The 27,954-nt window shown below is 49.3% G+C and overlaps 8 protein-coding genes across 8 annotated transcripts; 3 read left to right on the plus strand and 5 right to left on the minus strand.

The window, feature by feature from the left end:
- Nucleotides 1-1,958: 1,958 nt before the first annotated feature.
- On the plus strand, nucleotides 1,959-4,151 carry EDB82DRAFT_267574 (uncharacterized protein). Its single transcript, XM_025728503.2, has 2 exons — nucleotides 1,959-2,635; nucleotides 2,684-4,151. The coding sequence occupies exons 1-2, from the start codon at nucleotides 2,193-2,195 to the stop codon at nucleotides 3,900-3,902; spliced, it is 1,662 nt and encodes a 553-aa protein (XP_025582863.1). The 5' UTR covers nucleotides 1,959-2,192; the 3' UTR covers nucleotides 3,903-4,151.
- On the minus strand, nucleotides 4,039-5,732 carry EDB82DRAFT_267526 (uncharacterized protein). The gene is made up of 2 exons (XM_025728504.2): nucleotides 4,492-5,732; nucleotides 4,039-4,443 (listed from the first exon to the last, which is right to left on the minus strand). The coding sequence occupies exons 1-2, from the start codon at nucleotides 5,495-5,497 to the stop codon at nucleotides 4,175-4,177; spliced, it is 1,275 nt and encodes a 424-aa protein (XP_025582864.1). The 5' UTR covers nucleotides 5,498-5,732; the 3' UTR covers nucleotides 4,039-4,174.
- Nucleotide 5,733: 1 nt separating this feature from the next.
- EDB82DRAFT_267547 (uncharacterized protein) lies at nucleotides 5,734-6,085 on the plus strand. Its single transcript, XM_065607346.1, has one exon. It carries the CDS (start codon nucleotides 5,824-5,826, stop codon nucleotides 6,040-6,042), a length of 219 nt encoding a protein of 72 aa, XP_065464169.1. The 5' UTR covers nucleotides 5,734-5,823; the 3' UTR covers nucleotides 6,043-6,085.
- EDB82DRAFT_267524 (Nse1 non-SMC component of SMC5-6 complex-domain-containing protein) lies at nucleotides 6,085-7,527 on the minus strand. Its single transcript, XM_025728505.2, has 2 exons — nucleotides 7,499-7,527; nucleotides 6,085-7,334 (listed from the first exon to the last, which is right to left on the minus strand). Exon 2 carries the CDS (start codon nucleotides 7,118-7,120, stop codon nucleotides 6,128-6,130), a length of 993 nt encoding a protein of 330 aa, XP_025582865.1. The 5' UTR covers nucleotides 7,121-7,334; nucleotides 7,499-7,527; the 3' UTR covers nucleotides 6,085-6,127.
- Nucleotides 7,528-7,748: 221 nt separating this feature from the next.
- EDB82DRAFT_539415 (uncharacterized protein) lies at nucleotides 7,749-10,200 on the plus strand. Its single transcript, XM_025728506.2, has 2 exons — nucleotides 7,749-8,421; nucleotides 8,477-10,200. Exons 1-2 carry the CDS (start codon nucleotides 8,154-8,156, stop codon nucleotides 10,066-10,068), a joined length of 1,860 nt encoding a protein of 619 aa, XP_025582866.2. The 5' UTR covers nucleotides 7,749-8,153; the 3' UTR covers nucleotides 10,069-10,200.
- A 1,371-nt stretch (nucleotides 10,201-11,571) lies between these two features.
- EDB82DRAFT_267681 (uncharacterized protein) lies at nucleotides 11,572-13,037 on the minus strand. The gene is made up of 3 exons (XM_025728507.2): nucleotides 12,705-13,037; nucleotides 11,990-12,586; nucleotides 11,572-11,935 (listed from the first exon to the last, which is right to left on the minus strand). The coding sequence occupies exons 1-3, from the start codon at nucleotides 12,896-12,898 to the stop codon at nucleotides 11,683-11,685; spliced, it is 1,044 nt and encodes a 347-aa protein (XP_025582867.1). The 5' UTR covers nucleotides 12,899-13,037; the 3' UTR covers nucleotides 11,572-11,682.
- A 7,193-nt stretch (nucleotides 13,038-20,230) lies between these two features.
- On the minus strand, nucleotides 20,231-24,127 carry EDB82DRAFT_508956 (uncharacterized protein). Its single transcript, XM_065608810.1, has 2 exons — nucleotides 23,394-24,127; nucleotides 20,231-23,334 (listed from the first exon to the last, which is right to left on the minus strand). The coding sequence occupies exons 1-2, from the start codon at nucleotides 23,782-23,784 to the stop codon at nucleotides 20,357-20,359; spliced, it is 3,369 nt and encodes a 1,122-aa protein (XP_065464170.1). The 5' UTR covers nucleotides 23,785-24,127; the 3' UTR covers nucleotides 20,231-20,356.
- A 781-nt stretch (nucleotides 24,128-24,908) lies between these two features.
- On the minus strand, nucleotides 24,909-27,557 carry EDB82DRAFT_431015 (uncharacterized protein; the record flags this gene model as incomplete). Its single annotated transcript, XM_065607694.1, has 4 exons — nucleotides 24,909-25,983; nucleotides 26,068-27,054; nucleotides 27,142-27,415; nucleotides 27,479-27,557. The coding sequence occupies 4 exons, from the start codon at nucleotides 27,555-27,557 to the stop codon at nucleotides 24,909-24,911; spliced, it is 2,415 nt and encodes an 804-aa protein (XP_065464171.1).
- Between the last annotated feature and the right edge of the window lie 397 nt (nucleotides 27,558-27,954).

Here is a 27,954-nt window from a genome sequence, read left to right on the forward strand (position 1 = left end):
ATAAGATTCGAATTTGGTCGAGGAAGGAAAGGCCTTTACACGAGTCGTAATCGGCTGCAGCGGATTTGCAATGGTTTGGACCCGGCAGAGGAAAGAGGCGAATCCGGAGAGAAGCCGGAGCCGGGTTCCACGACTCTCACAGTATGAGTTCGCGGATGCTGACAGTAATCCAAGAGCCTAGGTACCTAATAATAAACCTGGCCTGCGGTGAAACGATATGTATCTCCAAGGAGATAGTTCGCTGGTTGGTGGGCAGACAACTCGATAAAGTCGCCAGGGTACGAAAAAGACGGAAGGAGGTGCTGTAGGCTTGTAGGCAGGTGACCTAGCAAACAGAGCCAATCGAAGGTTGGATCGAATTGATCGCAGGGGAAGCCAGATATTGGTCAGACGACAGATGTCAAATAGTGACGCGACAGTAACCAGATACTTGGGACCAGCGCAAGGCCTAGAACAAGACCAAACAAGAAGGTCTGGACAGATGAGGAGCACGAGGGTTGAATGAGGAGGAGAGAGACGACAAGGGCTGGGTGCGCAAGAGAGTGTTTGGAGATGTAATGGATAGGTAGTAGGTGATGTGAGGAAGGAATAGTTAATCAGGGCAAAAGGCACCTCAACAGATTCGATCAATCAAAAGGCGGGCACAGGGGCGATCAATCTATGACTGCGCAATGACAGATGTTGGTAAGACAACAAAAGGCAAGGCGGCGCGAAGCGAAGCGCAACAGGACAAGCCCCCGTCCGTCTCGTTTCTGGATTTGAAGGTGTGCTTGGCGAATAGCAAGGGGAGAAAGAGGTCTTTGTCAATGGATTTAACGGCACCACCAGGCTGGGACAGTGGCAGTGGCAGTGAGTAACAGTAAAACAAAAAGACCAGGGTCCAACCGACTTAATGTGGTAGTGGTAGATCGATAATGGAGATAATAAGACGGCAGATGGCGGTGGAGGGAAGACGGTGACCCCAGGAGAAAGAGATCCGAATTGATAGGGCAAGGTAGAGGAAGGTTGAGATGAGGTAAGTTGAGAACAGCAGTACAAAATAAGGTGATCGGTGTCAGGCAATCTCGAACCAATGGGGCTGGGGCTTAAACTTGGATAGACTACAACTCAACTGTTGGTTGTACCGATCAGATTGTTTGATATTAGTTATGGTGGATTGGAGACTGGCTGTCGGGTCTCGGGAGTTGCGTTGCATTGCATGCATGACCTGAATAGGTAGGCACGAAATGGAAACGGGGGCCAGCAAGTCTTTGTTTTCTCTTCTGCCCCTCAGAGGGGACAACTACACTACCTGTATCCATATTCACCAGAATACCACCTGAACAGAACTGGCCAAAGCGACCCTAGGAGTGACGTGCGAAGCAAGCAGAAAGACACATGATGTGATTTCACAGGGAGAAGACCCTAGTGTGGAACGACCTCCGGTAAGTGCCTGTTTGTCTACCGTGCAATCTAAGACCTGGGGGATGCTCTAGACATTCATCTCGTTCTAGCTTCTTCTTAGCCTCAACCAAGATGCCGTTTCCGAAAGTATGGAGATCCCATCATCAACCAAATGTCAAACTCTTCCCTTGAGAGACCATATGAGTAAATCTCGACCGACTCGTTGTTCTTGTTGCTATTTACATCTTTCTCAATCAATGTCCAGAAAATACGTAAAGAAAGACCCTTCTCAACCTACGTGTCGTCACAGTGGAGGTATCAAACACAGGCCCTTGAGTTAAGACGTTCTAGTGGCCCCTCTGTCAACTCTTTCTCGGTCGCCCCTGAAATGCGTCCGATTACATTAACCATCACATGATTGGCTCAACTAATACGGAGAAATTCCTCCAAGTTGCTTGGCGCCATTCGGCTTGCTCGCAGGGGTATCGCCCAGACCGACTACAACGATCCACTAAGTTGCTAAGTCTGAGATCGGACCCTCTTATTTCCTTCTTTTCTTCTCATCTTATCAGCCGAGGCTTGCATCTCGTTATCTCGCTATCTTATCTATCACGCGTTTTCAACGCGACAAAGTGGGTCAAGATTATCAATCGCTACCGACTTAGCTCCAAGTCAAAGTGGGCGCAATTCAGGAACCACAATTGCCAACGCTGAGAGGTCAATTCCGAGCTTCACGTCACCGACTCAATACCGTATCAGTTTTCGGCATCTACAGACAATACCAATCATCTCAATTACTCCATTTCACAATGGCATCCGAGTTTGGAAGCTCTCCCAAGAGAGAGCCTACACCAACTCTCCCGTTATCCTCCATCCCTCAGAAGCGCTCTCTCGAAGAGGGTCGTCACAGTCCGATCGTGCCCTCGCCATTGAACCCCGAAGTCAAACCTTACGACTCTCTGGCCCCCGAAGATGCCTCGCAAACCTCGCGATCAAAGTCAGTGCGCACCAAGAAAGAAACATTGAAGAAACGCGAATCCAAAGGTGCCGACAGCGTTCGTGCGACTCCAGACCCAAAACCGAAAACAACGAAGCAGCAAAAGAAACAAAACGAGTCGAGTCCATTCCGCTATAAGCTTGCGCCTCCCAAATTGTCTGATTTTGATCCCCCTCGTGGCCCTGTCATGACCACGCATCATGAGATCACAACACCTGATGGTCAAACCGTTGAATTCTTTGAGACGTCAGACCAGTAAGTCAGATTCATCATCGACAGGCTTTTCTTGACTAACATATCAAGTGTCTCGAATAAAAAAAGCTTCCGTTATACACACTGCATCGCCGACCCTCTCTTCCCTTCCATGATCTATTATCGAGGCACGGAACCCGAGCCATATGGTCCTCATATGAGCTTCGAAGACTCGGCAGGGCATGTTTACTTTGACAAGACAGCCCGGCAAGTTACAACCGACAAGGGATTTCGCATGACGCGGGCGAACGTTGCTGTGAGAGAAGGTAGATGGTACTGGGAATGCAAAATCACCAAAGGAGTTCGGCCCCCCAAGGATGGCGAATCCAAACCGGAAGGCGGGCAACACGTGCGCATGGGCTGGGCTAGACGAGAAGCGTCACTTGATGCCCCAGTCGGGTTTGATGCCTATAGTTATGGCCTTCGCGACGTTGCAGGCGAAAAGGTGCACATGTCACGACCTAAAGAATTCTTTCCTGCAGGGGAAGGTATTCGAGAAGGTGATGTGATCGGTCTTGAGATTCAACTGCCGTCCGAAAACTTGCACCGCAAGATCATGGCAGGGCACTACAACCCAGTAGTTGATCAAACAGACGACGAGCCTCTACCCACGGCTGAAGGGCGGAACATTGTCCGCGATCGCCTTCCCATTCGTTTCAAGGCCCATACGTATTTCGAAAGGATCGAATACCATCCTGTTAAGGAACTGGAAGATCTTATGAACCCGACGGGACTGGGTAGTGGTGTCTCAGAAGACCCCGGGCCAAATCACACATCTCCCAGTCTCCGTACTCTCCCCAATTCTTGCATCCGCGTATACAAGAACGGTGTTCTCGTAGGAACCCCTTTTGAGGACCTCCTAGGCTTCCTCCCACCAGCTTCTCGCCCTCAGGCACAGGTTGGTGCTCGTGACGGTCTCGACGACGGCATGCTCGGATACTACCCTGCGGTGAGTGTTTTCCGAGGAGGCGCTGTGGAGGTCAATTTCGGTCCCGACTTCTGGTATCCTCCTCCAGCCGATTCGGTTGCGGATGGTAAATTCAATACCGCTCGCTCCGGTACCCAACGCCTGAACGAGTTGCATCCTGTAAGCGAGCGTTACCGCGATCAGATTGCAGAGGATATTGTCTACGATATCATTGACGAGGTTGACTTTTGGTCCCAAGATGGTGGTGGTGCGACAGATCGACAAGGCGTGAACGATAAGAGCGAGGCTGTTGCCATGGCTCCTGGGCGAGAAGAAATTAAGGAAGTGGTACAAGACGATTGATGCGTTGGAAATGCTCTGATAGCGTCACTATACCCACATAGGTCGAAGGTGAGGCAAGCTCTGAAAACGGACGTTTCTTATAATATGATACCCAACCACTGTGAGAATGCAGAAATCAATATTTTTTCTTCAAACTTGTTTAACAAAAGTGAAAACTGGGTATCGATCATGCCCAAAGGCCCCATTCATTTCATCAATTATCATAACCCGTGCCGCAAGCATTACATTATCATATCAAAGCATAGCAGTTAAAGGACGTCACGGATCCCATCTCAGCGCCGAACTGGCTCCTCTGGCGAGACTGGCTCGGATATGAATGGAGCAGGCGACCGCATGGATAGGGGAGACACAGGATCTCCGAGCGCAGCCCGGTCGGCATTGCGTCTTGCAGCTGCTTCCTCCGGCCCTGGAAGTAGAGGGTCATCTGGGAGTTCCTCGATACGGCTACTGCCATCAATGGGGGTCTCTGAGGCAGACTTCTCGCGTTCGAGCCGTACTTCACGACCTCTCTTGTGACAGTACCACAGCACGAACATCAGTACTATATAGAGTTAGCTTGTGGACGAACTCGCTGGGTGGGAGGACTTACAGAACAAAGCAACGCTCCAAATAACGTTGGTTCCAATGAAGGCAGGCCATCGCACCTTCAATGCGTTCACAATAGCCTTGAGCATACCGACGACGGCTCCGGGCTTCGTCACTAGGTCTGTCAAATTCGATGGCTTGAGGAGATCAATAGCGGCATCCTTGACGCCCTTCTCTGTGTTGGCCTTCAGACCTTGGCTCTCTGCCGCGACTGCCAGCAACTCAGGCGCAAGAGATGAGGTGAGCTTATCGGGAAGCTGAGTAACGAGTTTCTTCAAAGACGACGGCAGTTTTTCAAAGCCCCGGTTGATGGCGCCGTCGCGATCTTCAACAAGGCTTGCAAGGTCTCCATAAGCTGTCGGTACACCATTGGCAAGGTCCTTGAAAACCTGTGTGAAACGAGACAACAGCTCGGAAGACTCGTTGGAGAGGGCTACGATCTTGTTGTTCTTAGCTTGAAGGTTCAGCCGATCGAGGACGTTGCCAAGATCCTGCTCCTCACGCTCGGCTTCAGGTTTGGCGACATTGTCCTCTGGCTTGAGGCCATCCTGCGGCTTCTTGTGTCTGGTGAACAAAGCGGTTAGGCGATTTGGTTGCTTTTCGACCTTCTTATCCTTCTTTGTGTCCTTTCTTTGGGCCTCTTGGAGAGGCTTGATGGCCTCTAGCTCACTCTCAGACGCAGAAGAGAGGTCGATCTGGGGGGTGTTGACTCGTGGAGGCAGTGGCGGGGCTGGACCGTCATCTTCCAGGATGCTCCGAAGCCATGCTTCGTCGTCCCGGTCAAGAACGGGGCTCAGAGGAGGGGTGTTTGAGCTTTGGCTGTGATGAGTGCTTCGCCGCCTGGGATGTTGGTCAGGTCTTTGGCTTGCACTATTGTTGAAGTCGGGTACACGGCCATGGCCTGGATCGACAGAAGATCCAGCTTCAGTCTTTTTTGCAGCCTCCTCAGCGGCCGCGGCCTTCTGGGCCTTATTCTTCTTGATCTTTTTGTACGTCAAGTATTCCAACATGTTAAAGGTTGTTGTTTGGTTGGGGACCCAGCTGCAGGTGCAAGATATGGATCAAGGTATTTAACTACTGTTGATTGAGACAAGAGGCCGCCCAGTTTGAAAGAGTGGTGATGGCGAAGTGTGTGATGGCGCGCGCTTGTAATTCGCCTTTGTCTAGGTTGTCTTGTCTTGGGTGACGAACGATCTACGTGAGTCTACAAGGCACAGCCACATCACATGTGATGTCATGACAGCTGCCGAGCCCGATCCAACTAAAAGCTGGGTTCTGCGAAAGACCAACCATTCACATCAACATAAAAGATAAGATTGTTGATATCTTTCTTTACATGATTTTGATTGGATTTCTGTTTATTTATTCTTTTGCGTTGATTCGACAAGTCGAGCCCAGGTTAGCAGCCAGGGCTGACCTTTACATAAATTCACCCCACGTTCAACGATCTTGGGGCTCAACTGATGATCGACACCCAACTGCCGTCGGACATACGAATCCGAAAATTATTGGTCGCATCCTTCCAGACACAATGTGGGTGGGGATCGAGACTTAATTCAACTTCACATGGATTCATTTATCAATTCGGGGGTATCATAATACTTAGTAGAAGACAGGCTTTGAGAAATAGCACGTTTGCGTCAATCAGTATCCTGTCCTTCGTCATCCTCTGCTTCGTCTGCACCCCCCTCGTCCCGAATGACATCGTCAGCAAGGGTACTACGTCGCCAACCACCGCCGTCTCTCCGTCGTCCTCGTTGAAAGGCATCGGTCGACGTTACTGCCCTTTCGCCCGTATACTTGCTACCAGCCCACTCGGTCGTGCATCGTGGGCATTTCTTGTCTCTTCTAGTTCGCCAGAAAGCCTCTTCGCAGATCTCGTGCAGTCGGAAGTTGCAATCCACTTCAGAGCATCTCAGGCCCATTGTGACTATGTCCTTACATGCTTCACAGAACCTGATACGTTGCCAGTCCTGTGGTTCAAGATCAGGGTCGTTGTATGTTTCAACCAGCCAGGGTCGCAGTTCGAGTAGTGCTCGTGGTGACAGTGTATAAAAGCCTTCTTGACTTTTTTCGAACCATCCTCCCTCAACCAGACTCGCAAGCGCAGTTTCAACTTCGCTATGCTTCAGCCCTTTGTCTGCGACTGTTTGCGTTTGGGTTTCAACGTCGACATGGCTTTCCCGTCGGTTCGGTCGAGCCAGTTTGATGGCCTGCATCTCCGTAATGGCCATGACTTCCATGCGCGGCGTATTGAACTTTTCAAACATGGCATCCAGGACTCTTTTGATAAATGACAGCTCTTCGGGGCTATATGACGTGGCAAGTTGTGTTTGCGGATCGGAGGTAGTATTAACCAAAGCCCATATTCGTCTCTTTGTTACTTGGTGAACAGTGCTGCGGATTTCGTAATCAAACAGGGATGCCGCTTCGGAAATTTTATCGATAGCCTCATGAAAATGTTCTTCGGTGATTTGATCCCTCCGTATTTCGTCCTCGTCGTCAGCTTCGTTGCGCCCGGCGTTGAAAATTGCGGCAAGGATAGGTCGAGCTTCTTCGAATGTGATTGATCCTCGAGCCAGGATGGCTTGAAGGAAGGCCCTATCACCGTGACTGAAATTACTCCCACTCATTATGTCTGAAGTAGGTATATTCTTCTTGCGCGCTTATATGCGCTTGTAGAATTGGGTGCCTTGAAGTATAAAGTCAGTGATGATTGTCGTGGACAAGATAGACAGGAAACGCGTTGATCGCGTCTATGGGTCCACTTGTTAATTGACTGTAAGAGTGTGGCTGTGGTGGCGGCACAGAGCTTTGGATTTATGCCGTACAGATGTTCTCTTTAACCTATCTGAATGTAAGTTCTTCTTTGTAAGTAGGTGTTAATTAAAACTCTATATTCATGCATTTTCCAGCGAATAGTGTTTAAGACAATGTAGTTCTTATGAAACTTGTTTGACGTACCTATTGATTGATACACCTTGTGGTTTGTTAGCAAGCAAGCAACACACCTTGAATCTCAATTGAACCAACCATCATCCCACACCAACCACAGAGTTTTCGTAATTAAGACATAGATGCCAAACATATATACCCATTAAAGTACGTAACAACGTTCCTTTCACTGTTACTTTTGAATCAAAACAATAAGTGATTCACAACTTTTGTCATGCGGTCTAGGGTAGCCGAGCAAGAATGCTGACTCATCTCATCTACCAATGAATTGCTCTCCTATACGTCTTGAGCTTCAACTAAGTACGACATCCATCCCCTTACATCAAAACACATAACGCGTAGCCTTTACCACATCTGTCCAAAGCAATAATAATACTCGCGTAGGGTGTTTATTATAAGTCCCGCGCAACACAAAGGAAGGAGGACGTGCCAAAGTCACTGGTCCAACAAAGACAGGCCTGAATGCATGAGCTTTTCATCAAAGATTGCGATTCACCAATAACCCGTCCCCCAACAATACACACAGGTCAAACGATTGCCCGTTGCAAACCGGAAACTGGAAAACTGAACCTATTCACTCAATGCTAGAGAGCAGATAGGACAACTATTCGTGGCTGCTAGCCTCACAGAACCCTCAGGAGAGCATAGTACCGCTTGCCTAGTATCGAACAGTATCAACCATTTTGGATAGTTCACATTACTGGAGAAAAAATGGCGATGAACGTGACGGATTTGAAGGAATTTGATGTCATTCGTGTGGTCAGAAGCGATGGTTCAGATACTGGACCCGGCTACTGGCCTGTCACGACATCAACTGCGACGACTACGACGAAAAAGACAAAAGATGCAGCAGCTGCCGAGAAGGCACCAAGGACCAAGCCTCAAATGGTTCGACTGGCAGAAGATGATCCAAGGTTCACTGAGTGGAAAGTCAAACTAGGTATCCTTCTCAAGCAAGAGCTGTGTCCGAATCCTGATGGTAAGTAGACCCTTCCAGGGCCATTTATCTCAACTTATGTCTAACTGCAACCTAGAGGGAAATCCGTGGCTGGTGAATTTTCCTCGAGGATACTGGCTCTACGAGAAATCAAAGCATCTCTGGGTTTCTGGGTACCCAATCAAGGTCAAGCTTTTCAAGAGTCCACAGGAGTTCGCTGTCCATTTGATATGGCTGCTATCAACGTCAATGGATTATCGGGATTGTTGCTGTGCGCACTGCAATGCCGCCAGCATAATCAAGGGAGGCACTTCGGATGAAGGCCTGATCATCACCCACGAACCTCCCAAGGGTGACAAGATGCCACACAGAGTCACACCTGTTCCCCTACCTCCAATGCCTGGACAGGCATCTCAGAAGCCCGGCACTATGCCCGGCAATGTTGTGCCTCATTCGGCATCCGCACAGTCTACACCAGCTGCTACGGCAAAAAACTCTCCGGCGCCTACGCCAGTATCTGCTGCTACAACTTCTGTACAACAAGTTCAGCAGCCACCTCAGATCCGACCTCAAGAACAGGCCATCCAGCCATCACCGCAACTGCAACCACAATTGCAGCCAGCGCCCCAACCCCAGCACCACCACCAACCACCACCACAAATACAGCAGCAGCAGATCCAACAACAGCCCCCAAATCTCGCTCAAGTGCCACCTCAGCCTATACAATGGGCTCTCAAATCGACAGTCTTGTTTCGATCTGGAGAGCTTGTGTGGTATCAAAACGGCAATACATGGCGTCTTGGAGTTATTGCATCTTCTTCCAACGGCCAACACGAGGTCATGCCAATTGGACACGGTATCGTTCAGCAAAACAACGTGACAAAGGCCGACGGAGATATGCGGCCTTTTTATGCCTTCACAGTGCCGCCAGTCACCTTGCCCGAGTTGAAAGACAAGAACTATGATGGTGTTCCATGGGAGTCGCTATTCCAGAGTGCAGTCGATGGGAATCGACGCGAGGTGATCGCACTTGATGCCTCCAAGATGGCAGCTGTCAAGATTGATTATTCTTACTCACTTTGGTCCAAACTCTCCGAAGACCCGAAAAACAAGACAGCCTTTTACTATGGCTGTTTCTTTGGAGCAGAGCGGGTCGAGATTGGCGATGCGATGCGGCTTAAATCGCTGCCGGCCGAACTCAACGTCCCCGCCGAAACGGGCGTTTTGGGTCTACGGTTCATCTTCATTACTAAAGAAATGCCTGGCGCCGTCTTCTTCCGCGGTCACATTTACCAGCTCGTGCCCGAAGATCACCCAAACATCGTCCGGGATGAATACCTTCCCCTTGCGTTGCGCAGCGAGAGCCAATGGCGTCGCTCAGTCGGGGCGCAACGATGGTGTTATGCAATAGTCAAGGAGAACGTTGTGTTCAAGGAGCAGTCGATTAGAGGTCGATTCTACCCAACTCATCGTCTCATGCCAATTCTTAACCCGGCTGAATTCCAGAGCTCGGTCGCGCAGCGCCGAGTCGATGACCAATACGCCCATCTCAACAACCGTATGGATGGTGTGGGGAGATATCTTGGTCGGAAGATCAACCGAATCGATACTCTTGGGGCTTCTGTGATCCACACAGCTAGGATCAACCTGGAGTCGTTCATTAGAGAAGGGGACCAGCCGGTTGAATAAGACTGCGTATGTGCCGTGCATTCGCCGCACGTAGGAAATCACATGTGCCGAGGGAGCAATCAGTACGGGATAATGATCAGTTTAGTATCCGTATATAGAAACATTCAATAAAGACATCCACAAGGATCGGCAGTAATAACACTATCGGTGACTACTCAATTTCTAGATCCATGACCACCATGAAGACAAACACTGAGGAACCTTCCACTATCCCCTGTATGGTACTCCCGGGATATGCATACGCCTCATCACCCCCTCTCTTGTCGTCCCGATATCCCGGAACTATCAGATTCTCCTCACAATATCACCGTCGCCCTTCGTTTGCTGTGCCCGTACAACGTACACCGCTACACAGCAAGCATCGGGCTACGACACAATCCCCGCCAATGGCTCCCGACACAAGTGCAACATCCTCGTCCATTTGCGCATGTTGCGGTAGCACGACTAACCACATAAAACACAGAAGGTTTAACAACAACAGTGGCCTTGTATCCGAATAGGCGCATATAGACACGCATGAGTTTGCTTCTGAGTCCATTTCTCGTCGAGTGTTCGTTACAGCAGAAAGCCTGACTACTATCTGAATCAATGTGCAGAGACAGAAACAACTCAGGCGATACGACTTCTAATAGAACCAAAACTGTCTCCCACAGGCTACTGGTATCCTCAAGCTAAAGATTTACTTGTCCCAAACCGCAGAGCCAAATGACGTGGATGTGGATGGTGACGCCATGTATGGCGTGAGGAAGAGGAGGAATGAAGTGAGAGTATTTGGGTTTGGAACGGAGTTTTTACATAAGACCGGCTTTTATAGTTAGACTGGTTTGTACCTATAGTGCAATGCAAAATATACACGCATGTTCAAGTTCACTGTGTGAGTGCTTCCGTGTATTGTGTAAATAAAGAAGGATTGACATCTTTTTCATTGATATAATACGAGTGAGTGATACACTCGCAAACAGGCCCCAAGAACTTGAGTTAACCAAGAGAATGGAAAGAACAACGATTCCTCGCTGCCGCCAGAATACATTGACTGTGTAGCCTATCCGTTGCGGTATCCATCCTCGCAGAGCCACGGTCCACAGAGGGAATGCGTATTTGGTTAACGAGACACAAGTCTTCCCTCAACACCTCTCTAGAAATCAACCCGCATCTCCCCCAACTCTGTACATCACCCTACTCCCCTGAATCATAACTCTTTGTTCGTAAATGCATGTAAATGACTGATGGCTGAGAATGCAAAATCATGGAGTACGCTTGAAAGATCCAGATCGTGATGTCGTATGCGTCGGCTGATATGAAACTGCCACCTCTATCTCGTAAAAAAACCAAGAGGGCTCGTGTCGGATGTTGTTGTGTGCCGTGGCCAAGAATGGATGAACCGTGCAACATATGATCGAGGTATAGGTAAATAGACTGCTGGCGGGAAGAAATAGTGGGCGATCTTTTGGCGCATGCAAAATAGGTGATAAATCTCCCAGTAATCGTCCCTCGCTCGCTTCGGAATGTCGTCGTATGTGTTGTTGTGTGTATGTGTATGAAATGATAGGAAAATGACCCCCACTCTTCAACCCCTGACGCCCGGCAAAGAGGGCGCCTGTTCGCTTATGCCGGCTATGTCACTTTTAAATTCTCCAGTCGTGCCTGTAAACTCTTCAATACCTCAGGGTCTGGTTCAGGTTCGACCTTGCGAGGTTTAACACGAGGCGATTCGTCTGTTTTCTCGCAGCCGCACTTTGTGCATGGTGTTCCATTTTCGGCGCCAGTTGGGAATATTGTCTTGCATTCCTTGCATTGGTAGTGTGGCACACTGTTAGGACCGAATTCATCTCCAGGATAACCGTATGGGTACTTGTCCTTCTTGGGCCTGGCAATTTGTTAGTTGGGAGGCTAATGTGTGTGTGTCCGTGGGGAAACTTACGGGTCTCGAGGGCAGTCGGTGCAGCGAACGTGGCCGCACTTCGCACATGTCTTGTTACCGGAGATGAAGAGGGTCGAACATTCGTGGCAGGTTCTTCGCACACGCTGACGAGGCTTCTTATGAACCAAGTCCTGGCCACCGGTCTTGCTGGGTCGGGTAAGGACGATCTTCTTCTCGTCAAAAGCGTAAGAGTAGTCGGGAATGATGGGTGCGTTCTCCTTGTTGGCTTTGATGATGGCGGCACGTCGTTCACGGCTGGCAATGATCTCGGCCTCGCTTCGCTTGGGAGGGTAGCGGGTACACTTGGTGCAACGAGCATGCTGGCAGCTGGGGCACTCCTTGGCGGAAGAAAAGGTTGTATCGCACTTGTGACAGGTTCGTCGTACGCGCATACGAATCGGCTTGTCAATGCGGAGAACGGTGTCATCGGGAGACCCAGCCTGGAGTTCGGAAACGTTGATATCAAGTCCGTAACGCTCGCTGAGTTTCTTAGCACGCTCCTCAATCAGTTGACTCCTCGTCAACTTGGAAACGCCTTCCAAGCCTTCATATTTGGCCTTGGCGTCAGTTTTCTTGCCCTCAGGTACAGGAGCTTGGCTATGAGTTTGTTAGTGACCATGCATATCAAGTTTGAATTGTTGAAGTCAAGAGAGATATGAATCTAGCTACTATCTTCTCTCATCTGTCAAAAACACTTTTTCATAGATAATCGTACCTCGTCTTGGGAGTCTCTTCCGCCTTGGTCGGGGCAGCTGGCTGAGATGTACCGAGAGTCGACTGGCGCTTAGACGAGGTTGAAGAGCCCTCCCTCTTGAGGAAGGTCTTGGTACGATTCAGGAGCTTGCTGAAACCCTTCTCTTTCTTCTCTTCTCTGGGCGAAGAAGGCCCGGGCTGTGACGCAGAGCTCATCTTGATCGATTGGTTGGTCCTTGTTAATGGTTGATGATATAAGATAATTGAGTTGGAAACAGGCAATCTATCTGTTCCCCTCGATATTGTCTTAGAGTAAGTGTAAAGTATTCAATGGATGAATGACTAGATTGTGTTTGCAATGCTTGGTGAAAAAAGCTGGTAGTGTTTCTTCTACAGCCGGAAAGACCGAAAGTAGTAGCACAGATGGGATGTGTCGAATGACAGATAGAGCGACAGTCCCTTTGGAGGAAGGTCAAGCTAATTAGTATCGTAAAAATGGTCCATAAATATATCGAGTCCAGAGTTTATAGGGGTCTCATGACGCAGTGGATCTGCGACGAGAAACACAAATGGTTGGATCAGTTTTAATGAATTTAAAAGGGGACGGGACGGGAGCGTAGTAGTAGGAAGAAAGAAGAGGGAAAGAGAGTTGGTCGAAAGATGGATGATGGGCGAGGGCGGGCGAACTATACTTAGTCTGGCGGTTGTTAACTGGGACAGGATGGGGTGGATGGCGCTACAGTACACTACAGTGCACATTGAGCCAGCCTGGTGGTAGTAGTGGACCCAGCTTAGGTACTAACCAACTTAGCGGCCCGGCGCTACAATTCTGCAGAAAGAAGGCCAACGAATAGAAGGCATGTCCAGGACTGCAAAGACCCAATCACCCGTACGAGTTTGCTACAAGGAACATGGAACCCCCGTACGGGAACAGGTGTCTGGGGGAGGAGGGTAGAGATACGGAGTTGAGATAGCGAGATGGGAGCGACAGCGGAAAACGGTAGCAGTTCAAGCCGGGGAAGGTGTGAATAATTGGCTGTTGGTCGCAGGATATCTCATGAGGTAATGTACCTGGATCTTAATATGGATTCCACTACGTAAGGTGGTTGTCCGTCCCATTCTTGGTCAACACCTACCTAGGATGGAACATCTCAGAAAGGGACCCGACACTGCGGTGCGGGAGGGGGGGCCTTCTGTCTGCACCTATTGGGTGAATGGCATAAGAAGGAGTCGGCCGCTGAATATCGGTAGCCCAGGTTTTATTGAAGGACAAACTAGAAAGACTTGACCCTTTCAGGAGGCAATCCAAGACACGACGCGACATGCCATGCCACGCATCTAGACGGGAAGGGAAAGGCGCGATATATTCTGGGTAGGTCCTTTTGCGCTTGCCCATTGCTTTTCTTCTGTTGCCGTCAGAGGCAGAGAAAACCCACGTCCTGGACTGGCTTCTGGCTGGCTGGCCGGCCGGGCTGGGGTGTGCGATGGTGTGCGGCCACGATGCCCGCAGGGGATCTAACCTGAATCACACCCCTGCCGACATCACAGCAGAGCACAGTGTCGGTCCCAACAAGGTTCAACCTCCGTGGTATTTCCCTATTCCAACTGCTTGGTACCATGCTTTGGCTAATGGGTGCCCTGTAGCTGCTGCTGCTACTGTAGCCGTGCCGTTCGTGGCCAGGCTCTGATGCAGCCAAACCAACAACAACTGGTGGCAATACCATGCCATGCAACGAGAAACCAAGTAAAAACTGTCATGTTGCGGCACTGTGGCTGCGGTAGTATTTAGCGGTCACCAGCTGCCGTATTGAGAACTTGAAGTTGTTGGCCCGACTGTCAACCTGCCAGTAAAACATTGTTGTAGCTTCTTGCATTGCGTTCTTGCGTTACGTTGCGTCGCACATGGCGATACGATGCAGTATACTGCTCCATTATTGAACAAAGTCGGTATGGAGTGGATTATCATCAGGCAATTGTTGCAACATTTCAAGTCTCAAAACACAAATTCCCTGCCATTGAACTAAATGGGACATGATAGTTCACCACACACGTTATTCCCACGCGCCCGTTGCTGTTAGACTTTATCCCGGGGGATGATGGCGGATATTTACTTTTGATTAAACATGAGTTTATTCTGACACGGCACTTGGCCAATGGTTAGACGCTGTGAAACGCAAACGCAAACCATGATATGGGCTCAAAGTTTAAGCCTCATGCAGACATGCGTGTCACAACATTCCATTTCGTTCCGCCTGGATATTAAAAACCGTTTTCCTATTGACCGATTGACAATCAGCATCCGAGGACCTGGTTCGAGCTGAGCAGTCCTGGATTCTAATTTCAGAGACGACGAGTCTCGCACTGACCGATCCGTACAAGTGGTCAATCTGCGGAGCAAACCTTTAATTGCACATGCAATTAGACTTGAGAGCCCTGGAAACAAAACACAACTCATGAACACAAGAATAAGTGTCCACTAAAGAGTCATTGGGTTTTTTTATTGGTCATTGATCCCGGTCCGGAGCGGTCCCGAACAACAGGAACCCAAGTTGCAGTCGCTAACAGGTCCATCTCCGACATTCTGCCGTCCCTTGAACTTGGTAAGTGGAACGCTGGCGGACCCGCAACACCAGGGCAGGGAAGGAAGGAGGCAGGGAGACAGGGGGGAGGCAGACCTACGGGTACTATTAGCAGGCACCCAACAGCCAACCTGCCCGTCGACTGACTTCAATCAGATCATTCAAGACACCCCGCTCTTGCCCTGGCATCAGAATTCCTCCATCCCTGCACAAGAAAAATCCATTAGCCATTCTCAGGGATAGCAACAGTTCACTGTTCTGCGGACATTTCTTGAGCTTATCACCAGCCTTCTCAGCGTCGTATTACGAGGTGTCACTTTTGGTTACAGCAGTGCATTCATCGACAACTTGACCTCGGCTCGCTTACCAGGACATTGACAGCTCACAATTAATTAACAATCTCCGAGAGCCCATCTTCATTACTTCAGCCAATGACTGTCTCACCAGTGCCAATTCGACATCGTTGGAGTTGAGGCCCTGGAATATTTGGTACTCACTTTGCAGAGGAGTCTAATGCTCTGGCAGTTGAAAATCCAGACTCCGACCTGTCTTCCCTTTTTTCAACACCCAAGTTTGATGCGTTCAACCCAAACTGGGGTTGACATGGACGGACCAACTCCTCCTCGCTCCATCGGCCCATCATTCCACTCTTCAAACAGCCCAAGCTTAATCATGCGTGGGGACCACAACGGTATTCCGGGTGGTCCCAAAACTTACTGAAAGAAGAACTGTTTTCAAATCCCGACGGGAAATTCTCGAGCTGCTCCTCAGGGTATTAGAAAAATTGACCGCTAGAAGCATAAGAGACGAAATTAGTAGGTCACTTTATGCCCCTTAGGCTATAGTTCTTAGACTACTTATTTTTATACCCTAAGACTTAGGAGGCCATTTTTTCTGTTACCCAGTAGCTGCTCTAAAAAAAAAAAAAACCCCGCACCGAGCTGCTGGGCCTCGCCCGAGAGTTTGCACTGTTATACAACATATGACAAGGATACCTTCGCCCATATTCTTTTTTCGTTCGATTAATTAATAATCGCAGACGGTTAGGCACACAGACGTTGCCAGCATCGACATACACATGGCCATCTCAAATGCAAGGGTCCCAGGCAGTTGGGCTCTAACTTCTCACTACTTCAATATTCCTCATTTACCGCCAGTTCTTTTCGAGATCGCAACGAAAAGCAATGACGACAGCGTTCATGCCTTTGTATCTAAGTTATGAATCATTAATAAAAAATCATCAGAGAAAACCAGACATGTCGGACAAGCGCTCAGGCTGGAATTTGAGACACATGTTTGATCTACCCGCGCCTAAAGGCAAAATGAATGAAAGCCAGAATCGAACCGAAGGTATGATGTGTATCTGCGCTGACTTGCTGCAAACAAAAACACACAAACACACAAAACAGCGCATTCACTTCAAAGTGCCTGGTGCCCCGAATTTCAAGCTTTCAATTGCTGTAATCCACCTTCACGGGGCCATCAATCCGGGAAACAGGAACACTCCCCCAGTGCATATCCGTCGTAGCCACCACTAGTTAACTATGGCTTGATGTGACATTCCAGCAATTGAAGTGGCCCACCGAGTTCCACGGACCAGTGCCGTGTTCAACAAGTAAGCACAATTAACTTTGCAGTGACTTGTGGTCAAGTCAATAAGGTAGATTGGCCTTCAAGCGCTCCCTTCTATTGAGCTCTTCTGTTGGCCTCTGTACCACAAGCGTTCTCCTCTACGGATGCTCCTCAGTTGTACAGCATGAGTTGCCTGCAACCTGGCGCTATGAGCCGGCTGATTTGGAGTCTGACGCATCCATCTTTCACCAAGAGAGATACCCGCTCTGTCGCTGTGCCTGTTGTGCCTGTGCCAACCTGGTGGATCGTCCCGCCCGACACTGTTTCCTTGGCTGATTGGAGCTTGGACGGGGAAATGAATCTTAGTCTAAAACAATTGTGAAGCACATTGGATACTTCGTCAATTTCTGTCAGTGGGAGTGGAGGAATCTGACAGAAACTTGGAATGTTCTGAGCTAACTCGTTGGAAAAGGATGAATAACTTCCGCGTACCGTTCCAGCGGTAACAAACTGCCACACTGCAGGGGACTGGAGTCTCACTGATCTAAAAAGACTCGATTGGTTTGGTGGACGATAAGGGGTCCGAGCCACCTACAACACGACTCGATCCTGGCAAAATGCTAAATTAATCCAATGTTGATAATCAAGGGATGCGCACTGACAAGTGACAGCCGTTGATCTACATTTGATGCCTGAGTCATTCCCAATGAATGACATCCAGCTGACCGGTTCCAATGCCTAAGACATAAATCGGTGTCAGCATTTGAGCAGATTCCCGACGGCTTGGTCCATATGACCACGTCAACGTCAATGGCATGTCGAGCAGTTCAGACGTCTTGACCGCTTTGATGTCTCACCTAGATTTCATGCGCATCTGCGTGTCTTGTAACTACAGAGTCTGGATCCGGTAAAGAGTGACATGGCTGAGAGGGGGGTTGACTGCAGCAAACGCCTATCATCATTTGTATTCGAGAACAATCCTCGCATATGTCTGCGTCTTTTACGAAACAGAGTAAGCCCAGGCCTCTCCAAGCTTAGCAGCATACCGTCGGTACGCACAGCTGTAACACAGTGCAGCAATGTTACTGGAGATGTTCTCCTGACGACTTGTTGGCAAAGACGGCGCGACCCCAACCGTCTTGGTGCCGAGTAGTGACAGAGGGAAGCGAGAAAAAAAAGGAAACCAAAAAGAAAAACTGGCAACCAAATCGAGATACTGGGTCGGGATCCGGAAAACGATATCCTGCCTGGCCATGGACCCTGGCTCGGCTATCAAATGTTTTCGGAAAGTCTGACAGGGATAAAAATCGGGGCAGGCAATAAAATACAAACCTAGATGCCTTTCATGGAATTAACTTTGGTCCCCACATGGATTGCGGTCGATAGTTTCGCGTACCGTCCTCAGGGATTCAAGCGAATGAGCTAAGAAAAACAGCAGAAATGACAGGTTTTGACAAAGAATCAAGCAGTAGTACAGAACAGACCCTTGGGTATCTTGGGCATTATTGACCAAAAACTCACTTCGGCCCCGATGCCCTGAAACGTATCGTACGGGCACACAAGACGATTGTGCTCGGAGACAGCCCCATGAATGGCAGGTTTGGTAGAGATACATGCTGGGGATCGATATACTCTCGGATGTTAGGGTCTGCTCAGACAGCTAGTGGACTCATCGACCTGTTTGCGTTTTCACTGTAGCCGAGATATACCTGGGTGACTATCCGCAATGCTACGCAACGGGCGTCGGTTCAAGAGGCCGTCTCGTCGGGCCCATTACACTGCAGCTGCAAGCTGCAACACTGTGCATCCCCGAGTCGAGGTTCAGTTTTGGCCACCTACGACCTGATGACCCAATAGCTCAGAGCCAGCAATGCAGAAGGAGGGCTTCGTCATAAGGGCCAGGTTTAGTTTAGTAGTCCATCCATAACAGGCAGGGTATCTGAGCAACCTCAACTGCGTCTCTGTGGCGAGCAGCAAAGGCGTCATGACTGGTATGCACTTGCCCGCAACCAACACAACAACATGATGCAAATCTTGATGTTTGGGCGAGTCAGTATTGCTGAATGAAGCAGATGTCTACCGGTTCAAAATCGGAGCCTTGACTATTCATCAGTGGCGTTGCGGCCCTTCCCGTCCCGCGGATCCGCTTGCCGCCACCAATTTGATCACTTAGCTCGGAATACCTGACGAACGTTTGGCTTGAGGAGTCTGAAGTCGATGCATATCAGTGCTATCTGGGGATAACCTAGTACAACCGGAACTGGCCAACTTATGCCGTAACGAGCTACAACCTCCTGCAATCTTTCTTTCCCCAAGTACGCAATATTGACTCCGCGAGTAAGGGCCGTGCCCACCGGATACCAGCCGGGCAGTCCGCGGTTTTTGTTCCGAGTAACATCCCGAGGGAGGGCATAGTCTGTCTACATTTCTCTGTTGCGACTGGTGTATTGACCATTCCGGGAACTTTGAAGCCCCAGTCTGCCCTGGGGAATAAAGACCTCTTCCCATCAAGCGTCAGGGACTTGAACCGCGAAAATTGGGCCGTTAAAATCTCAATATCACGCAGGTCCCTCATGCGACCCGTGCAGCGGATTCTTCATCCGAGTTGGAGTCTGGCAGTTGAATTGCAACGTTACACTTTCCTTGCAAAGAAGTCTTGTCCTTTCTCCATTTCAAACCCCATGATATGAGTTAACCTCGCTTCATGATGAACTTGGGAGCCCTTGCGACATGCATGTGAACACGCTTCATGTTCTGATACTGCTTGGAACCTGGCAGACTTGAGGTTGAAGTGAATCCACTGGCGTCGATACACGGAATTCACGTACTGTACGGATGCCCAGCTTTACATCTTTGTAACTGCCGTAACTACCGCAGCTAACGTATGTAGGCGAATCACCTCGCTGACAACATGATAATCCACTATTGGTCAGTGTTACGATTCTCCTCGTACCAGCCGAAGTGGAATCTTTAAACTCTAATACTGTATGTTTGTGCAGTAAGTAGTTCTTGAGAAAGCTCGAGGAAGGCCGTCTTGCTGTTCGGAGTAATTAACAAGAACTCGATTGGTGCAGGTGAGCACCGGGCTAGGAAGACCATCTAACAGCTAGGATCGAGTGAAATGAATATGTTGGTCCGTGGCATTGGAGAGAAGGGGCACCTTGCTTTCAAGGCCTTATTTTATGACGCATGAAGTTGGAACATACAACGAGGTTGTGCCCCTGACGTGCTGGATGTATGAGTAGCGGATGACGCGTAGTTAGCGAGTGAACATGAATACTGTCTTGCTAAGTGTCTGGCACTCTGAACACAGACACAGTGTGCCGGGCAAATGAGCAACAACACCCTATAGCAGGCCCATATTCCGAGGCATTAGGGTTCGCATGAAGGACGGGAGTGTCGGAAGAAGGATGAATTATATAAAATACTCTACAAGTGCCATTGGTACCTAACGCACCAGGGTTTGACATCAAGGACTAAATTTAGAATGAGAAACACACAGTGACGTACATGCTTTCTAAAATCACCATCTCTGCACACCTTTGCCTTTACCTACGCCTTCAGTTTCGAGAGTTGGGAACTCCTCATACTGAGCGACTACGCCCGGCTCATTCGAATACAAGCCCTGATCTTCCATGCTGAGCTTCAAGGCAAGTTCCAGATCATAGTCTCTGGGCTCGGCATGGCCTGAAGATCCCGCCTTGGAAACGCCCGGTGACACACTTCCTGATGCCTTGGCTTTTTTGTTGGACTTCAGCTTGTATGTCAGAGAAAACTCATAGTCACCCGAATCTACCGCCTGGGGCGATGGGCCGTTCTCGTTGACACCTTCCATCAGAGACAGTCGGATGGCCTGCTGAATTTGCTGTTCGTAGTCATCCTCGACGGGCGCTCGGCCAATATTATCTGTTGACGCAGAGGGCGGGGTTATCATATCAGTGACGCTGGGCTCAGGAGTAACAGTGTCAACAGTGGTTTCGCTGAATGTCGAGGCAGTGTCTAGACTTGTATCAGCAGCAGAGTCACTTGTCCGGCGGAGCTCCTCGAAAAGAAACGCCTCCTCGGAAACCATCTGTGCGTATCGCAAAGCCTCTTCCTCAGTCAAGTCCCCAAGTGCACCAACACCAAAGCGATTGCGCAGCCGGTTTTGTTCCCTGGCCTTTAGTTCATTATCGCGTTTGATCTCAGCTTCCTCAGCAGCAATGAATCCGGTAACCGTGCCGCCTTGGCGACGACTGACCAAACGCCCATGTACGTCAGAGTGCCTGAGCCGACGCTTACGTCCCGAGGCGTGACTGGCAGAGCTGTATGCCCAGTATCTCAAAAACGCACCGAAAGAAACAACACCGCGAAGGACAGTGGGGTCGGGATCGAGATAGATAGCGCCGACCGCGGAATAAGTTGATTCATCGAGGGTGGGATTCATTGTCATCATATGTCGGGGCACTCGACCGTTGGACCTCGCATTGAGTGTACGGACAGGATCCAATGTCGATGCTAGGGGATCCCATGCTTGAACAAGGCCGTCGTTTCCACCATGAACAACATACATAGCTGAGAGAGCCACACAGGACACTTCCGGAGACTCGGTCTGAATTTGTCGCACTGGGTTAATCCCTGTGGCCTTGCTATCCTCACGAGCATTCCAGACAAGCACAGCGCCATCGTCTGTTCCAACAGCAAACAAGCGAGAACGGCGACCTGGAATTTCGTCCTCAGTTGCGTATAGAGGATCTTCGCCAAGCGTCAAAACTGCCGTATTAGAACAGTCTATTGAGACGCTGGTAATAACAGCATGGCTTTGGCCTTTCAATGACATTGAACAACTCTCCCATTCGTGAAAATGAGATACGAAATCTGACGATGAAAGCGAAGCAGGAGAGGCAGAGCCCGACGCTTTCTCTTCTTGAACATCCAATGTTTCCGTATTCGTAGCACCAAAGAGCGATATTTGCTTTGCCATAGGGGGAGCAGGTGGAGTAGGTGCCAATATGACTGAAGATGATTGAGCATCCTGAGGCACCAGAGACCGAGTATAACGTTCAATGTGTGCAGGGCGATCTTCGGCAAGGCCACAATCAAGTACAAAGATGTTCTCGCCTGCACCATGGGCATCGTCGCTGGCAAAATCGACTTCCAGTTTACGTTGCATGTCCCATCCTTCGCAGGCTCTTCGGAAGTGCGCAGGCTTGTGACGAAGGAACTTCTCAATCTCTCGTGCTTCAGCAGCCAGCTGACGCTTACTCAAATTCATGGAGTTGGAAGGTGACCGAGGCGAATATGCACCCTTGATGGCATTCTTATCCAATTCATCTGGCCGTGCAACACGCCGAGTAGAATCCAAGAGATGCCAGCAGACTGATCGCCCAGCGAACCAAGCATTCTTGGTGGCATCCTCGCTCTTGACTTGGTTTTGTGCAGTCGGTGTCTCAGTCAGATAATAGACTTCGCCCAAAGCGTTGAGGGCGACAGCCCATATCCTCCCTGTAGACTTGCGTTTCTGGCTGTAATTATCATCAACCTTGAAAGAGATAATTGGCACACCAGGGCTGAGCACCCAGCGAGCAGTGACATCCCCAGACTGGTAATGTTGAGGACCATTATCACCTCCAATAGCATATGAGGTGACAACGCCAAGAGTAGAACCAGTCAGCATGCCAACCATCGACTGTGTGTTGGTAGGCACATTTGCTGACTTGGCCAACCACACACTACAAATAGCCTCAGACATTTCCGGGATCTTGGGGATATCGGGATATGTATCAACAACACCAGAAACCCCTCCAAGGTATCGCCCACGGTTTTCGCCGATAGGACGGTAGTATGGACGACCTCCTGGGAATCCTTCACCTGCAAGTACGCCGTATGGTTGACTAACATCGAGAACGTTGGGAGTGGCCGCGGGACCCTCTCCCAGGCCGAAGGGCACAAGGTTGGGGAACACCTCATCGAGCTGCATTGCGTTGAAAGGATCAACGAAACCCCATTTCTCAACCCGTCCATTGGTAGGATCACTGATTGATGCTACACCTAGGTCGGCAGCGCCATGTATAGCCTTTGGCGGTTTCTTGCCGTTCGTAAAGACAGCATGTACATTCGTTACAGCCCATGGCAGCTTCGAGTTGTACGTCAAAACAGCACTGGTTTTCTTTCCGCTGCGAACAGATGCGCCAATACCACCTGAGGCCACGGATGCACCTGGTTTGCCGCGAGCCAGGCATCTAACCAAGCGTGTGCGAAGAAGGTATTCCTTTCTCCAGGATGCCAGTGGTGTAAGACGAGTGAAGTATCGAGACTCGGACTGGATCAAATCGTGTGAGCTATCAGACCAGATATCCACACGATTCTTGACCTCGAGTGCTTCGTGCCCAGGGAAGTATCGCAGGAAGGCCATGCGCCAGGCGTGGGAGCTGGTGATAAGGGCATAAAATCGCTTCGAAACAAGAGCGATGGCAGCATGGGAGTCGGAATGCAGATGCGAGAAGACATGTGTCAGAATCTCTGCAGGCAAAGCAAGTTAGAAAAAGTGTCAAGTTATCATTGGCGATTGCATGACGCACCATTCGGAAAATCTTCGAGTAGAACTCCGCCAGAGGGTGTTTCAAAACGTTTAATAACCTTGAAACCCAGTGCTTTCTTTGGAGTAGGCGGAGTCATTGCATTCTCATATTCAGAGATGCGCTGCCCTGGAGTAGAAGGTTGAACAGAAGAGTGATGTCTTAGACTCAATCGACGTAGCTCCTCATCGAGTAAGTCGGCATCGACGTCATGGCTCGAGTCTTGATGGAGCGCTGGTGCAGAGCCTGTGTCAGCGCCACTTGAGTCTCCTGAATAGACTCGGCGAAGGCCGCTCGGGACATGGTGAAAGGGGCCATGCTGGGAAGATGGTGTTTTAACAGGGTTGTCTCGTTGAATCAAAGGATTTGTATGCTCGAGAGACTCTTGTTGCATATAGTTGAAGGGTTGGAACTCGGGGGAGAAGGGTGTTGACCGTGCACAAGGTGTCTGCACAGTCTAGGGCGCCGGGGCGAAGAAATTTGGAAGATTGAGGGGGTCGGTTATGCGCTGTTGGGTTGTATCGCTGCGAAGGTGAGAAGGAAGTCGGAGATAAGGTGGTGATGGTTCCAAGATGGAGTTTGTCGTTTTTACCGCGAGCCGTGTCGAGTTTCCGAGATTCCACTTTGCCGATAATGAGCCGACGCGAGATGTGTTGATGATGGGCCAATAGACAATCACAATAGGGCATCGTGTTGAGGGAACTGGAAGCTGTAAGAGATTGAAATTTAATGATGACTATTTAAGTAGGCAGATAAATTTCTTTCTTATCTTTTCTCGTAATGTCAATGTTGAGTCCAATTGTGTTGTGAGTCATCAAGGTAATCACCATGATGGAGCCACTTCCACTTTGCCTCTCATACAGGCACTTACTCTATAAGCTGGATCAAGTCAAAGTTTTCAGTTAAAGAGTGGTGGCGTTTGTTAAAAACTCTTATACGGTAACTAGCAGATTAGAGAAACGGAAGATTATAGCTGGTCATCCATACAGAGACAGAGCAATTGTTTCGAGTCATGCATCACGGTACTCAAAATGTTTTGCTCATCGTGGGTCTTTTCTTGATGTTGGCTTGATTCATCATTCATCTGCAAGACTCATTAAGCAGGGATGTTAAGGGAGCGGACCGAACAGATCATGATTAACCAATCAAATACCCATATGCTGAGCTGCTGTAAGACATATATGTACATCTTCCCCACGATCCTGAATAGGAAAGACCTTGAGGAAAACCGTTGTAAAGTCGTGGATAGTAAAAAGACGTTAGGAAAAACGAGCCTTGGCTTTGGATATATAGTTGAACCTCTATAATGACAGAATATTTATCAATTGTTGGAGTAGAACATTCTTGCTTCTTCTAATTAATTTTATTGCCGCATTTCAAGTCCACCGTGCGTATATTCCGCTTACCATGCATACTCGCCTGTCTCTATCCCGTGTAGTCTAACACTTATCATACCTAATATAAATCAACAATCGCTCCCCTACGTCCCGATATGGAAAACCATCCAATTTGGCGTCATTAAAATATAATCCAAACGCCTACCGCTATGCATAATCCAGTCATTCCCATCGTTAACCCAGACCTCAGAAGAGTTGCACCACTGTCATCATCATCCTTACTATCCCCCTTGGCGTTGTTATTATTATTGGTCCCGGTAGCTGCAGGCAACATTGCAGATGCTGTCGCTTTTGCTTCTATAGTGGTAACAGTTGAAACACCAAAAGGGTATCTGACCGTTATTGTACCAATGATAATGCCGCCGGGTCCGATTGTAACAGTCTCGCCTCCAGCCTCTTTTGTGGTGTTCTTAGCACCTGGGCCAGCTGTAAAAGTCGTCTCATCAATGATCACATACGAAGGATTGACCTTGGTAATCGTCGCCCCACCGACAATTCGATTCTTTGTATCTCTCGCTTGAGCCTCAGGGCCCCCAAGAGTCATGCCATCAATAACGACACCTGCAGACCCGACTATAACAACATCATCGTCGACCGTCTCAGTGGTACTGGGGATACCCGGCCCATAAGTCAATGTCGTCGACCGGAAGACAAAGACTGATTGCCCAACTGCAGTAACCATCTCACCACCTTCTATGATCACATCTGTTTGAGGAGCACCTACCCCTTGATACTTGAGAGTTTCATCATCTACCACAATTCTATTAGGCGCAATGAAGATTTCCCGCTCATCCAACAAGGTATTTGAGCCCTGAGTAGGAATCGCTAGTCTCATAGTTGTGCCCATGAGAGGAATTTTGAGCGTGGTACCGCCAACTAAAGCGTATGTTCCCGAAATAGTGATGGGCACTCGTCCAAGGGTTGTGCTGGTAGGACTGAGAACAGAGACCGCAGTTCCAACAGGTTGTGGCTTTTTTACTGTTGCTCCTTCGCCAGCGACTTCTGTTGGACGGATCGTAAATGTACCATGATCGACAGTGACTGTTGTAGTCTGATCCATCTTGAGACTCGAGAAAGTCTTGTCATTAACGATGACTTCCTGACCCCTAGCTGTCACCACAAAGGTCTTGGTTTGTACAGCGATAGGGACAGATTCTGGTTCGGAGCCAGGAGCGGATCCGGAGCCAGGACCAGAGCTGGAATCAGAATGAAAGCCAGAATTGGACCCAGAACCAGGCCTGGAATCGGATTGCGATCCGGCATCAGGATTAGAGCCAGACCCAGGCTCAAAACCGGGCTGCGGGTGACGCTGAGGTTGGCCTTGTGGCTGGTCTCCTGACGTAGGCTTCGGCTGGGAAATAATCTTGCCGTGATCCTCAGAAGACTGTATTTGATTTGGGCGCGGTCCTTCAGTAGGCTCAGGCTTTTGCTTTTTACTCATGGGTAATCCGCCTCCCTTTGTCGGCCTGTCGAAGCGCGGAGGCGGGTCTGTGGTGAAGACGACAGCCGGATTCTTGTCCGTGGTTATAAATGTGACCGTTGACCGCATGGACGAGAAAGTTAGCCCTGGCACCTCGGGAGCAGGAACAGCTGTAGGGTTTGACCAGTCGGGGACTTTTTCTGTAGAGCAAGATTGACCTGACGGGCATTGTTTCGGAGGCTCTTTAGGGGATAATTCGGTTGAAGAGGGTGGTGATCCGCCAACATTGCCTGGCTCCTTTGATAGTGTTGGACCAACAGGTTCTGTCTCGCAAAAAATTGGAGTACTGATTGTTGGGTAGGGAGGCGTGTATTCACTGATGTTCCCGAAGAAAGTCACTGTTGACGTATACACAATTGAATATTCTGTGACTGGCTCGTCATCCTGTAAGGTCGTGCAAGGATCCAAAGACGTTGGTGCTATCACCGTCAATGTTCCAGACGTCCAAGGTCCAGGGGTATGCGTGCCGTTCCATCCTCTTGAGCTAGCAGAGGCAGAAGGTATCCAGTCGCACGGTTTTTTAAAGCCTGGGCCACAGGTTTGAGATTGGGGATTGGTAATGTTGAGTGCTGTTGGGGTTAAGGGGTGGGCGAAGCCCTGATGTGGCCTCCCGTGTATTGAAGCTTGGATTGTATCCCGTGTCTCGACCGGGAAGGTGTCTTGGTCGCGATTCTGACTGAGGGAGGAAGGCAAAGTAGTACCATTAGTCAAGGTGGTAAACCCGGAAACCACTTGTGAGAAGGACCAAGACTCGAGAAGTTGTTGTGTTGATATAACAGCTTCAGTACTCGTAGATGAATTGGCCAAGTCATGAACCAGTTGTTCAGCTGTCAATGATATCGCAGTACTAGCAGGAGGTTGTTGCTTTAACGACGAAGTTGTCGAATCGTTGTCCAGTACTGTAGCTAAGGGTAGCTTGACTGTTTCACTCCAAGAATTAGAGGTTGTCTCTAATGTGACTACCTCTAAGCTTTCGACAGGAGAAATCTGGCTTGAAAAAGACGAATTATCATTCTCTTGTAACGATGCTGTGATTTGGGGCGCTTGTGTCAATGGTGACAAGCGAGTGGTACTCCCATCTGGGGCAGTAGCAATCACAGTGTCATTACGAGGAAAGCGTCTCGGGTTCTGCTGACCAAAGTCGGCTACTAAGAATTGGAACTCTTTAGTCATTTAAACAAATACACAACAAATTCAACGCAAAAACTTACCTCGAGGCAAAACAACCCCAGCAGCAGATGGAACGAGGGTAGCGACCGAGAGCAGTGCAGTGGCTTGCACCACTCTCATGATGCCTGTATACTCTAACTGTACCGTGCCGTATCGGTACTATGGTATGGGTATTGATATCTCTTTCGCCCAGGACGTTTCATCGATTGTCTGGCCGTTTGCCATTCGAATCTAAATAATTAATGTGTAAAAAAAAACAGGTATCAACAGGCCACTAAACGAGTGATTCGGCCGTGTCTGAACCAGGCTCACATCGATTATTGACGATATTTGCACTGCAGTGACCACACTAACTGTCGTTCTTTTCAGTCAAGAAAGAAGGGAACCGGTCATCAGACAAACTGAGAGGGGCTCGGAGGTTAGTTAATGAACCAGAACCTCAATCACTCTCTAGCGTACAATGACAAGGGGCTACGCCTGCGTTGGCGCAAACGATCCAACCGGGTCCTGGCCTACT

Source organism: Fusarium venenatum, assembly GCF_020744135.1.
Source record: "Fusarium venenatum strain MPI-CAGE-CH-0201 chromosome Unknown EDB82scaffold_3, whole genome shotgun sequence".
NCBI lineage: Eukaryota > Fungi > Ascomycota > Sordariomycetes > Hypocreales > Nectriaceae > Fusarium > Fusarium venenatum.